The sequence below is a fragment of the Budorcas taxicolor genome, chromosome 7 (assembly GCF_023091745.1).
Source record: "Budorcas taxicolor isolate Tak-1 chromosome 7, Takin1.1, whole genome shotgun sequence".
Classification (NCBI taxonomy): Eukaryota; Metazoa; Chordata; class Mammalia; order Artiodactyla; family Bovidae; genus Budorcas; species Budorcas taxicolor.
In genome coordinates, this window is record NC_068916.1 from 30111644 (window position 1) to 30126632 (window position 14989).

General features: G+C 36.1%; 1 protein-coding gene across 1 annotated transcript in view; it reads right to left on the reverse strand.

The window, feature by feature from the left end:
• The window catches only part of CSNK1G3 (casein kinase 1 gamma 3), an 85790-nt gene that overhangs the window by 29362 nt on the left and 41439 nt on the right, over positions 1-14989 (reverse strand). The window contains exons 6-9 of the mRNA XM_052642919.1: positions 13820-13905; positions 13619-13703; positions 6585-6733; positions 1412-1504 (exon numbers count right to left, since the gene is read on the reverse strand). Of these exons, the coding sequence (XP_052498879.1) occupies positions 1412-1504; positions 6585-6733; positions 13619-13703; positions 13820-13905 (413 nt within the window). The remainder of the gene's footprint in view (positions 1-1411; positions 1505-6584; positions 6734-13618; positions 13704-13819; positions 13906-14989) is intronic.

Here is a 14989-nt window from a genome sequence, read left to right on the forward strand (position 1 = left end):
TGTCTCTTAATTTATACTGGAAGTAATTTATATATAAGACCCTTTACTGCTCAGTTTTTCTAAGGCAAAATTATAAAACTAATCTTTTTCAAACTGTGTATACTTTAAAGCAGAAAATTATAAATACTTCCTAAATGTAGCATTTTATTTGACTATGATTTTTAGTAAGTGTGTTTTTTCTTTGATGTCTTTTTTTAACGCTCAGCTCAACCCTGATGGAATACAAAATAGATAGCACACTACCCCTCTCCAAAAAGTTCTAAAGATACCATTTAATTCAAGGTAACAGCAAAAATTCTGTCAAAAATGGATTCAGTAAGGTTTCTTTATATAAAAAAGACGAGTGAAAATGTTGCTCAAAAATTCAACAGCCTCCAATTTATCTTACCCAGAAAATACAACTCTTCAATGAATCTTCTATATCTTGTCTTGAACCTGCTCTCTGCTCCAAATCAACTGCTTATGTCTCCTCAAACATATTCCACATTTTTAAACTTTTGGCTTCTAATTTTTTAATGCTCACTCTCTCCAAAATTCTTATTCCTTAGGCTGCCTTTAAAAATTCCATTCATTCTTCATGCTCATCTCAAAAACCACATTTGCATATAAATCCTACATATTCCAATGATCCTCTATGTCACTTTATTAATGTATCTCCCATGGTACAGTTTATTCTGCATTGTTATATAGTTATTTGTGAATTTATTGTAATAATGATAACAAGAACACCAGCCACAAGAGTTGAGACTTAATGAATGCTTACTATATGCTAGGAATTAACATGCATTATTTCTATTTTATAGATGAGAACTGAGGCTTTGAGTGAATGAGTAACCTGCCATATCCAGGTCTGATTGATTCCAGAGGTTCAGTGAGCTCCTAGCCACTCATTACAAAGTCATTTCTCACAGGTTGTATGTTTTTCCTTACTTCTGCATTTCTGCAATGTGGAGAGCAGTAGCTTTCAAACAACAGAACTCAGTAAATAATTTATTACACTAAACTGGACTACAGTTAGAAAGAACAACTACTATTACAACTCATTCCAACAGGGTATCCAAATACTTCCGTTATAACAGAACAATATTCTCAAAGTTTATACTAACACCATTAATCAGGATTTATGATTAAACAATATTAAAGTGAACATTAGGGGAAATAGCCTATGCATTGAAAATATGTGCATTTTTATCCTTAATATGTCTGTATATGGTCTGTTTTATAGAAGAAAAGGATATGTATTTCAATCATTCAATATGTATATATACGTATGTATACACACATGTGCAAACACATGCACAAATTATAAAGCTGTCATCTGGGCATGATAAAACACCAAATACATTTATAAACAGTGAGAAGGTAATACAGAAATAAATCAAGACAGTTCATATCTAAAAGGACAGCAAACCTGATTTTTGGATTGTATCTTATCTCTGTGTGGATGTGCTTCTCTGTTTGATGACAGAGCAGGATCTTGTTGAACTGCACCCACTGGAGTAGGCTGCGACACAATAACAATTAGCATCAATGCATTCTATTTCAGAAGTCTTATTTTAAATTATTTAGCACCTTAACATAATAAAAAAGTAATAAGATACTACTACATAAAGCCTTAATTAAGAAAAGGTATCTTCCCTAAAATACATCGTTAAATATACCAAATTAAAGCAAGAAATTATAACTACTATTTAAAGCAGCTTAAAAATATTTCAATAGTTTATAAAGTATTTATTTTCATATCAACAAAAGACCTTTTAATGTTACCATTACGTTTTAGGTTAATTCTTATGAAAAAAACAAAATGTTGTTTATGTCTCTCATTTCCAAAGCCAATATATAAACAGAAAAAAGTACTTTATGAAAATTAAGGGAATAATTTTTTAAATAAGCCAATAAAATTGGTTACTGTCAATATTTTAACTCAGAAGAGACTTTAATAAAATTTAAATGTTCAAATATAATTCAAAATTTCATAATAAATGCATTAATCAAAGTATATTCAGGTTTGCATTTTAGATACAATATATATTCAAATCACTTTGGAGCTAAGAAAAATACAGATTAAACATTTAAGTAAGTCAACTGTTTAAAAGTACTTGAATCTGAAAGCTTGGTAGTTCCAAATATGGACAAAATTTGGTATCAGTGAACTGAAATTAAAGTAAATTTTGTAAGGCGTTCTTATTCTTTAAAAAGAAGACTGGTGAGAATAAATATTTGATTTCTTTTAAGTCATCTCTTCAAAAAAGAACTTAATGTTGTGTTCATTTAAATAATGACACTCATCCCATAGTTATGATCAAGACAAATTTGGGGGGCAGTTTTTATAGTTAAAGAAACCTAAACTTGCTCTGATGTCTAAGTATCAGTCTATTACAAAATAACCTAAAACTGTTAGAATAATTAAAGTATATTCTAAAATTATGAATATCTTGAGCAATGACTGAAGAAAAAACTAGCTGATCTTTTAAAGTAATCACTAGAATACTGTATTTTTAAAAAGTATGTTTGATATTAAGAACTAAATCAAAAGTAAAACATTCAAAATAACCCATTACTCTAAAAAACAGACTCCAAATTCTCCATTTTTACAAAACTCAAAGAATGAATCCTTTAAAAATTATTAATTCTCAATCCTAAAATGTATATGGAACCACAAAAGACCCTGTCAAACAATGTTGAGAAAATAGAACAAATCTGGAGATATAACACTCCCTGACTTCAGACTATACTACAAAGTTACAGCAATCAAATCAGCACAGTACTGGCTTAACAACAGACACACATGTCAACAGAAAAGAGAGCTCAGAAATAAACCCACAGATATATGGTCAATTAACCTAATTAATCTATGACAGAGGAAGCAAGAATATACAAACAAGAAAAGATAGTCTCTTCAATAAGTGGTGCTGAAAAACTGGACAGCTGTGTGCAAAAGAATGAGATCAGAATATCCTAACATTATATACAAAAACATACTCAAAACAGATTAAAGACCTTTATGTATGAAACCACAAAATTCCTGGAAGAAAGCATAAGTGAACACTCTGACTTAAATTGTAGCAATATTTTTTGGGGTCTCTTATGGTAGAAGAAACAAAAGCAAAAATAAACAAATGGGACCTAATTAAACTTTAAAGCTTTGGCATAGCAAAGAAAACCATCAACAAAATGAAAACACAACCTACTGAATATATCTGCAAATGAAATGACTGAAAAGAGGTTAATAGTCAAAACTTATGAACAGCTCATACAGTACCAAAAAAAACAAACAACAAATAAGCAGATCTGGATAGATAGTTTTCCAAAGAAAACATACAGATGCCTAAGAGATACAGGAAAAAATGTTCAACATTACTAAGCATCAGAGACATTAAAATCAAAACCATAATGAGACATCATTTCACACTTGTCAGAATGGCCATTATTAAAAAGACACAAAATAACAATTGTTGGTGAGGATATGGATAAAACCCTTGTGCACTATTGGTGGAAATTTAAATGAGTACAGCCACTGTGGTAAACATTATGAAGATTCCTCAAAAAACCAGAAGTATAACTACCATATGATCCAGCATTACACTGCTGGGTATATACCCAAAGAAAACAAAAAAAGTAATTCAAAAGGTTTATGCACTTCAGTGTTCCAAAGAGCATTATATACAATAGCCAAGATATGGAAGCAACCTAAGTGCCCAGCAGCAGATGAATGGACAAAGAAGATGTGGAGAGGAGCTTCCCTGGTCACTCAGCAGTAAAGAATCTGCCTGCTAATGCAGGAGACATGGGTTCAATCCCTGATCCAGAAGATCCCACATGCCTTGGGGCAACTAAACCTGAGCGCTACAACTACTGAGTCTGTGCTGTAGAGCCCATGTGCCACAACAACTGAGGCCCACAAGCCCTAGAGCCCGAGCGCCACAACAAGAAAAACCACTGCAATGAAAAGCCAGCACACTGCAGCTAGAGACAGCCCCTGCTCTCCGCAAGTAGAGAAAAGCCTGTGTAGCAATGAAGAGCCAGCAGAGCCAAAAGTAAGAAGATAAAACATAAACATCTTAAAAAGAAATGTTACAGAAGAACTACGGACGGAGGTTCGTGACACTATACAGGAGGCAAGGATCAACACCACCCCAAGAAAAAGAGATTCAAAAATAAAACGGCTGGCTGAGGAAGCCTTACGAACAGTTGTGAAAAGAAGAGAAGAGAAAGGCAAAGAAGAAAAGGAAAGATATACATACCCATTTGAATGCAGAGTTCCAAAGAACAGCAAGGAGAGATAAGAAAGAGATAAGATTCCTCAGTGATCAGTGCAAAGAAACAGAGGAAAACAATAGAATGGGAAAGACTAGAGATCTCTTCAAGAAACTCAGAGATACCAAGGAAACATTTCATGCAAACATGGGCACAATAAAGGACAGAAATGGTACAGACCTAACAGAAGCAGAAGATATTAAGAAAAGATAGCAAGAATACACAGAAGAACTATATAAAAAAAGATCTTGTTGATCCAGATAATCATGATAGTATGATCACTCACCTAGACCAAGACATCCTGGAATGCGAAGTCAAGTGGGCCTTAGGAAGCATCACTACGAACAAAGCTAGTGGAGGTGATGGAATACCAGTTGAGCTATTTCAAATCCTAAAAGATGAAGCTGTGAAAGTGCTGCACTCAATATGCCAGCAAATTTGGAACACTCAACAGTGGCCACAGGACTGGAAAAGGTCAGTTTTCATTCCAATCCCAAAGAAAGGCAATGCCAAAGAATGCTCAAACTACCATACAATTGCACTCATCTAACACGCTAGCAGAATAATGTACAAAATTCTCCAAGCCAGGCTTCAACAATATGTGAACCGTGAACTTCCAGATGTTCAAGCTGGTTTTAGAAAAGGCAGAGGAATCAGAGAACAAATTGCCAAAATCCATTGCATCATAGAAAAAGCAAGAGAGTTCCAGAAAAACATCTATTTCTGCTTTATTGACTATGCCAAAGCCTTTAATTGTGTGGATCACAACAAACTGAAAAATTCTGAAAGAGATGGGAATACCAGATCACCTGACCTGCCTCTTGAGAAATCTGTATGCAGGTCAGGAAGCAACAGTTAGAAGTGGACACACAACAACAGACTGGTTCCAAATCGGGAAAGGAGTACGTCAGGGTGTATACTGTCACCCTACTTATTTAACTTATATGCAGAGTACGTCATGAGAAACGCTTGGCTGGATGAAGCACAAGCTGGAATCAAGACTGCTGGGAGGAATACCAATAACCTCAGATATGCAGATGACACCACCCTTATGGCAGAAAGTGAAGAACTAAAAAGCCTCTTGATGAAAAGTGAAAGAGGAGAGTGAAAAAGTTGGCTTAAAGCTCAACATTCAGAAAACTATGGCATCTGGTCCCATCACTTCATGGCAAACAGATGGGAAACAGTGGAAACAGTGACAGACTTCCTTTTTTGGGCCTCCAAAATCACTGCAGATGGAGACTGCAGCCATGAAATTAAAAGACGCTTACTCCTTGGAAGAGAAGTTATGACCAACCTAGAGAGCATATTAAAAAGCAGAGACATGACTTTGCCAACAAAGGTCCGTCTAGTCAAAGCTATGGTTTTTCCAGTAGTCATGTATGGATGTGAGAGTTGGACCATAAAGAAAGCTGAGCACCAAAGAATTGATGCTTTTGAACTGTGGTGTTGGAGAAGACACTTGAGAATCCCTTGGACTATAAGGAGATCCAACCAGTCCACCCTAAAGGAAATCAGCCCTGAATATTCATTGGAAGGACTGATGCTGAAGCTGAAACTCCAATACTCTGGTCACCTGATACGAAAAACTGATTCATCTGAAAAGACCCTGAGGCTGGGAAAAATTGAAGGTAGGAGAAGAGGATGACAGAGGATGAGATGGTTGGATGGCATCATCGACTCAACAGACATAAGTCTGAGTAAACTCCGAGAGTTGGTTATAGACAGGGAAGCCTGGCATGCTGCAGTCCCTGGGGTCGCAAAGAGTTGGACATGACTGAGCGACTGAACTAGACTATATGATAAAATATTACTCAGCCATAAAAAAGAATGGAATTCTGCCATTTGCAACAATGTGACTGGAACTATAGAGTATTATGCTTAGGAGAAATATACTCTTGTTATCATTAACATGCGGAGTCTTAAAAATAAAACAAACAAATGAATATAACAAAAAAGGAACAGACTTAAAAATAGAGAGAACAATCTTGTGGTTACCAGTGAGGAGAAAAAACAGAGGAGGGGCAAGACAACAGTAGGGGATTAGGAGACATAAACTGCCATCTATGAAATAAATTAGCAAAAAGAATATACTGTACAGCACAGAAAAATATAGATATTATTCTGTAATAACTTAAAATGGAGTATAATCTATAAAAATATTAAATCACTATGATGTTCACCTAAAACATACTGTAAATCAACTATACTTCAAAATAAAAATTTATTTGTTCTCAATTCTTCAAATAAAGGATCTCTACTATGAAAAAGGAAGCTAAGTATTACAAATAATCTTTTGTTTTTCTTACACAGCCTGTAGTACTCACCAACTGTTTACCAATCCAGTCATATTCATAATCAAACATATATCCTTTTCGATCAAACAAGTCAGTAAAAAGTTTCCTTAGGTAGTCATAATCTGGTTTTTCAAAAAAATCTAGCCTTCTTACATAACGAAGATATGTTGCCATTTCTTCTAGAAGGAAAATAAAAATTACTTTGATTAAACTTTTCTATATACATTTTAATAATAAAATTATAAATATCTAAAAGGACAAGTATTATCAGAACACATGAAAAAGTAGCAAGATTCTACTATCAGTTAAAATATTATGAACTTAATAACAATAAAATTAAAAGGGTGAAAAGAAGGGAGGAAAGGAATCAGAGACAAAAGAAAAACCTGAGATTTAACAAGTATTATTTTTGCTTCATTTCATTAGAAAAGGCTGAAATTTTTAAAAAATAATATTTTTAATAGAAACCTTGGATAGTACTGAAGGTTGAAACAGATATTTCAACAATGCATAATTATTTAATCACAAAACACCATACTCAGCTCATACTGTTAATACTGATGGGAGCTGATTTTTATGTGAAAGCATCTGCACTCGTTTGCTGGATTTCCTTTAGAATCTGTGACAGATACTAACTGACCAAAAGAGGATTCAAATATTTAACCTAGGCTAAATGGTATTCTACCCAACAGATCTAGCAACATAGAGCTAAAACAGATTCAGGAGAACAGTTTAATTCTTCTCTTAATTTCTGGTCATAAAAGTTACAATTATTTGGTAATACATAAACCTTTGAATGGTATTATAATTCCCAAATGCATTAGAGATATATATGTTTTAAAAGGTCATCTTTTCCAGAAGTAAAAGAAAGAAAAAGTCGTAAAAATCAAAAAGCAAAATGGTGAGCAATCAGTAAAACAGTTTTAACATGTGAGTACTATAATAAGAGATGGTAGGTGATACCTAGCTGATCCAATTTATTCATGGCAGCTGGTAAGAACAGGGTAACCCACAGCCTAAGAGGCACGAAAGTAGCACCAACCCAATTACATGGTGACTCTCCCAATATTCTGCTGCCGCTGCTAAGTCACTTCAGTCATGTCCAACTCTGTGCGACCCCATGGACTGCAGCCCACCAGGCTCCTCAGTCCATGGGATTTTCCAGGCAAGAGTACTGGAGTGGGGTGCCATTGCCTTCTCTGCACTCCCAATATTCTACTTTCTAGCTAATCATCTAATTTACTTTGGCACTCCCATATTCCTGCAGAAATGTGTACAAGCTTCTTAATGTAGAGCCAATCTGCCTATAGCTAAACTGTTTGGTACTATATTATCAAGTGATTTTTTTTTTAATCTTCCAGTTCTAGATGTGATAGCAAGAAAACAAAACATATAATTAAAGTTTGCTATCAATGAATTAAAAAAGCAAACTTGAAAAAGGGCTACCTGAGATTATGCTGCTGATACTTTTATAGTAATAATGCCAGCACTGTACAAGAGAACCTGCAAATACTGAAGTGAGATATTAGGTTGATGAAAAAGTAACTCTGGTTTTGCATGGTTGAACACTGCCATTTGATACTGGAATTAATTCTTAATTAAGTATGGTTATACATCATTTTAATGCACATTTCTCACTATTTTTTTTGCTAATGACTAATTACTTGCTTTTTATTGTATACATATTTTAGACTACAGAAATTATGTTAGACAAAAAGCCAATTCAAGTGATTTTCTTATATAAGTTCAAAATGGGTCATAAGCAGTGGAGACAACTCACAACATCAACAACACATTTGGCGTTGGAAATGCTAACAAAAACATACATTGTTGTGATGGTTCAAGAAGTTTTGTAAAGGAGACAAGAACCCTGAAGATGAGGAGCCCAGTGACCAGCCATCAGAAGTTGACAACAACCAATTGAGAGCATCATCGAAGCTAATCCTCTTACAACTTACACGACAAATTGCCAAAAACCTCAACGTCGACCATTCTATGGTCATTCAGCATATGAAGCAAACTGGAAAGCTGAAAAAGCTCAATAAGTGGGTGTCTCATGAGCCAACCGCAAGTCAAAAAAATTACTGTTTTGAAGTGCTGTCTTCTCTTACTCTATAACAACAAACCATTTCTCAATCAAATTGTGACATGCGACAAAAACTGAATTTTATATGAGAACCAGAGACAACCAGCTCAGTGGCTGGACCAAGAAGAAGCTTCAAAGCACTTCTCAAAGCCAAACTTGCACCAAAAAAAGCTCAGTCATTGGTTGGTGGTCTGATGCTGGCTGGTCTGTTACACTATAGCTTTCTGAACCCTGGCAAAACCATTACATCTGAGAAGTATGCTCAGCAAATGGATGTACTGAAAACTGAAATGGCTTCAGCCAGCAATGGTCAACAAAAATGGCCCAATTTTTCTCCATGACAACGCCTGACTGCACATCATACAACAAATGCTTCAAAGGGTCAACAAACTGGGCTAAGAAGTTTTGCCTCATCTGCTATATTCACCTGACCTCTCGCCAACCGATAACCACTTCTTTAAGCATCTCGATGACTTTTTTGCAGGGAAAATGCTTCCATCAGCAGAAGGCAGAAAATGCTTTCCAAGACTTCATCCAATCTGGAAGCACGGATTTTTATGCTACAGGAATAAACAAACTTCTCTCTCGTGGACAAAACTGTGTTGTCTGTAATGGTTCCTATTTTGATTAAAAAAGATGTGTCAGAGCCTAGTTACAACGATTTAAATTCACGGTCTGAAACCACAATTACTTTTGCAGCAACCTACTTTGGCCACCTCATGCGAAGAGTTGACTCACTGGAAAAGACTCTAATGCTGGGAGGGATTGGGGGCAGGAGGAGAAGGGGACGACAGAGGATGAGATGGCTGGATGGCATCACTGACTCGATGGCCGTGAGTTCGAGTAAACTCCGGGAATTGGTGATGGACAGAAAGGCCTGGCATGTTGCGATTCATGAGGTCGCAAAGAATCAAACATGACTGAGCGACTGAACTGAACTGAACTGAATATAAGCTCCATCTTCTAGCTTCAAGTTTGGTTCTCATTTACTGTTACTGCATAAATCACAACCCCCTTCATGGATCACAGCCTTGTCACAGTGGAGGGGCTTGCATAACTCAATGAAGCTATGATCCATGTCATGCTAGGCCACCCAAGACGGATGGGTCATAGTGAAGAGTTCTCACAAAACGTGATCCAATGGAAAAAGAAATGGCAACCCACTCCAGTATTCTTGCCTGGAGAATCCCATGAACTATATGAAAAGGCAAAGATATATGATGCTAGAAGATGAGCCCTCCAAGTCTGAAGGTGCCCAATATGCTACTAGGGAAGAACGGAGGGCAATTACTAATAGCTCCAGAAAGAATGAAGTGGCTGGGCCAAAGCGGAAAACGATGCTCAGTTACGGTTCTGTCTGCTGGTGAAAGTAAAGCAGATGCTGTAAAGAACAATACTGTAGCTAGGACACTGAAGCAACCTAGATGTCCATCAGCAGACAAATGGATAAGGAAGTTGTGGTACATATACACAATGGAATATTACTCAGCTATGAAAAAGGACACATCTGAGTCAATCCTAAGAAGTGGATGAAACTGGAGCCTATTATATAGAGCAAAGTAAGTCAGAAAGAGAAATACCAATACAGTATGTTAATGCATATATATGAAATTTAGAAAGATGGCAATGACGACCCTATATGCAAGACAGCAAAAGAGACACAGATGTAAAGAAAAAACTTTCGGACTCTGTGGGAGAAGGCGAGGGTGGGACAATTTGAGAGAATAGCATTGAAATGCGTATATTACCATATGTAAAACAGATGACCAGTTCAAGTTTGATGCATAAAGCAAGGCACTCAAAGCTGGTACTCTGGGACAACCCAGGGGGAGGTGGGGCAGGGAATTCAGGATGGGGGGATACATGTACACCCATGGCTGATTCATGTCAATGTATGGCAAAAATCACCACAATATTGTAAAGTAATTAGCCTCCAATTACGTAAAAAAAAAAAAAAGACCGCAATACTGTATAGGAACCTGGAATATTAGGTCCATGAATCAAGGTAAACTGGACATGGTCAAGTTGAGATGACAAGAGTGAATATCAACATTTTAGGAATCAGTGAACTAAAATGGACAAGATTTGGGTGAATTTAATTCAGATGGCCATTATATCAACTATATGGGCAAGAATGCCTTAGAAGAAATGAAGCAGTCCTCAAAGTCAACAGAAGAGTCCAAAATGCAGTATCTGGCTACAATCTCAAAGATGACAGAATGATCTTGGTTTATTTCCAAGGCAAACAATTCAACATCTCAGTAATTAAGTCTATACTCCAACCACTGATACTGAAAAAGCTGAAGCTGACTGGTTCTATGAAGACCAACAACACCTTCTAGAACTAACACCAAAAACAGATGTCCTTTTCATAATTAGGCTCTGTGTATGTCTGCTCAGTCATGTCTGATTCTTTGCAAGTCTACCCCAAGGACTGTAGCCTGCCAGGCTCCTCTGTCCATGGTATTTCTCAGGCAAGAATACTGGAGTGGGTTGCCATTTCCTTCTCCAGGGGATCTTCCCAACCCAGGGATCAAACCCACATCTCTCAAGTGTCCTACATTGGCAGGAGGGTTCTTTACCACTAGCACCACTTGAAAAGCCCTTCATAATCTCAGGGACTGGAATGCAAAAGGAAAAAGTTATCCACAAATTTGGCCTTGGAATACAAAATGAAGCAGGGCAAAGGTTAAAAGAATTTTGTCAAGGGAACACATCAGTCATAGCAAACACCTTTTCTAACACAAGAGACGACTCTATACATGGACATCACCAAATGATCAACACCAAAATCAGACTGATTATATCCTCTGCAGCTGAAGATAGAGAAGCTCTATACAGGTAGCAAAAACAAGACCTGGAGCTGACTGTGGCTCAGATCATGAGCTTCTTATTGCAAAACTCAGGCTTAAATTGAAGAAAGTAGGGGAAACCACTATACCTAAAGCAAATCCCTTATGATTATACAGTGGAGACAAAGAATAGATTCAAGGGATTAGATTCACTAGAGAGTGCCTGAAGAACTATAGACTGAGGTTTATAACACTGTACAGGAGGCAGTGACTGAAACCATCCCAAAGAAAAAAAAATGCAAGGAAGCAAAGTGGTTGTCTGAGGAGGATTAGGAAGCTAAGGAAAGCAGAGAAGTAAAAGGCAAGGGATAAAGGGAAAGATACACGCAACTGAATGCTAGCAAGGCTATGCTCAAAATCTTTCAAGCAAGGCTTCAGAAGTATATGAACCAAGAACTTCCAGAAGTATAAGCTGGGTTTAGAAAAGGCAGAGGAACCAGAAATCAAATTGCCAACACTTGTTGGATCATGGAGAAAGCAAGGGACTCCCAGAAAAGCATCTACTTCTGCTTTAGCCTTTGCCTATGCAGATCACAACAAACTGTGGAAAATTCTTAAAGAGATGGGAATACCAGACCACCTTAACCTGTCTCCTGAGAAAACTGTATGTGGGCCAAGAAGCAACAGTTAGAACTGGACATGAAACACTGGACTGGTTCAAAATTGAGAAAGGAGGATGACAAGGCTGTATACTGTCACCCTGCTTATTTAAATTCTATGCAGAGTACATCATGCAAACGCCAGGCTGGATGAATCACAAGCTGGAATCAAGATTGCCAGGAGAAATATCAACAATCTCAGATATGTAGGTGATACCACTCTAACAGCACAAAGGGAAGAGGAACTAAAGAGCCTATTGATGAGGGTGCAAGATCAGAGTGAAAAAGCTGTCTTAAAACTCAACATTCAAAAAAATAACATCATGGCATCCAGTCGCATCACTTCCTGTCAAATAGAAGGGGAAAAAGTAGAAGCAGTGACGGATTTTATTTTCTTGGGCTCCAGAATCACTGTGGACAGTGACTGCAGCCATGAAATTAAAAGACACTTGCTCCTTGGAAGGAAAGCTGTAACAAACCTAGCAGCATATTAAAAAGAAGAGACATCACTTTGCTGACAAAAGGTCCATACAGTCAAAGCTATGGTTTTTCCAGTAGTTACGTACAGATATGAGAGACCATAAAGAAGGCTAAGTGTCAAAGAACTGATACTTTCGAACTGTGGCAGTGGTGAAGACTCTTGAGAGTTCCATGGATTTCAAGAAGACCTAATCAATCAATTCTAAAGGAAATCAACCCTGTTTATTCACTGGAGCAAAAGCCCTATATTTGGCCAACAGATGCAAAGAGCCGACTCACTGGAAAAGACCGAGATGCTGGGAAACATCGAAGGCAGAAGGAAAAGGGGGCCATGGAGGATGAGATGGTTGGAAAGCATCACTGACACAATGGACATGAATTTGAACAAACTCCAGGAGATAGTGGGAAACAGAGCAGCTTGGTATGCTACAGTCCAATGGGTCGTAAAGAGTCAGCCATGACTTAGGGACTGAACAACAACATATTATAACAGGTATTCTAACTCATTACAGACACATTACTCTTATCTGCTAATTAATTTAGAAATCTTAAGTAAATTTTTGTTGCTTGATTTCATGTGAGTTGCCAAAAAGCTACATGGGAACAAAACTATCTTCATAAAGTAAAAAATTAGCCTAAAAGTAATAAGGTTAGTAGATTTTGCTGTACTTGGAAAACTAGACTACATCATATATCACATACATCCTTTGAGATTGATACTGAGATTCAAACGACTAAAACTGGATACCAAAACTTTACAGTTGGTATTTATGAGCAAATATTTCAACTTATTGAAAGTATGCTGTTGAAGAAACTACTACTTTAGCTGGTACTGGCCAACACTATTAGAAGGATTTTTTTCCATTAATACCATCTTACAAAGCAAATATGTAAAGTGCCCCTGTGGTCTGTGTATCAAATGCTGACATCCTTTAAATCATATTTTTAAGCATGAAAAAAGTACTTATAAACTTAAGTAACGACAATTAACACTTACAGTTTTTTGTGTATAATAAGCACATGTATCAATATAGCATTATTCATTACCTGGAAAATTTTCACATAACACTTCTATTGGTGTGGCTCGTTTTGTATCTCCAATTTTCTGATACCTCTCTTTTAATGTGTCAGCCTAAAATAGAAAGAAAAAACTCTTGAGAGGTAATTTTAAAATTAAATACTTAGAAGAAAGTATCTTAATAAATTAATAACTTACTGAATTCAATAAAGAAACACAAAAACAATTACCTTTAAACCTTGCCAAGGAAGACTGCCTCTCAGAAAATACATGAACATGTGACCTAACGCTTCTAAGTCATCTCTTCTACTTTGTTCTGAAATATAAGAGAAACATAAATTTAATTTTCCTTTCCCAGGAAAGGATGCAAGAATGGAAAAATGATTCTTTCCTTACATGTAAATTAATTCCTGATAATTCCTCAAAGTTCAGTACATAAAATACAAATCTAATCATGTCTAAACAATAATGGTTTTACAGTAAAATTATCATGCATTTAAAAAATATGCCACTATGATTTTTTTACATGCTACTGGAGATTTACTTATTTCCTTAAATATTAACATCTATTCCTACAAATAATGTAAGGAGGAACGGGTTCCATGATGAAAAACAGAGTCACTGTGTACTACAGCTCCATTTTACAAGATTTAGAATATAACATATTAAAAATTTTGAAAATACCTAGAACTAACAATGTTTAACTTTCTTTAGTCCTCCATTTCCTAAACTTAAATGAGCACAAAAATTCCATCCCACATACCATATTCTCCATTAGCATTAAATATCATTAATATATTGCACAATATATTTTTAAAAGCACTTGTGTTTGACACATTCCAATGGTAGTAACTCCTCTGGCAGCACCAAAAATACCCTACCAGAACAAATTGCCATTTTTGAGTTTCTATTGTTCTAGTAACAAAATGTTGTCTAGCATATAACTGAATGATATAATAACAGACCAAGACTCAGGGAGGTACTTACAAATATTTGCTGAGTGAATTTTTTTTTTAATTTTTTTGTCACTTGAGCTAAATGCTTAATTTTTGTTAGTATTTTAAAACAATACAAACATGCTAAAAGTAAGAGGAGATAACAATAGTTTAATAAGAGCATGTTCATGTGCAAGATGTTTCATCCAAATGAACACTAAGACTATCCAAGCAGTACTAAATGCTTTAGGAAAAGCAAACCTTTCAAAGGACAGATCTGAACTAGAGTGAAAGGGTCAAAAATGTTTTAATTTTTACTACACAACCTTAGAATATTCTGTAATTGTCTTCTGAAACACCTGTTACAGTTTTAATAAACATGTTTGTGCTTTCATTTAATCAACATCTATCCTCTCACCTGACAACATCACAGGAGAACAGAGGTCTCTGGCTTTGTAAGAAATG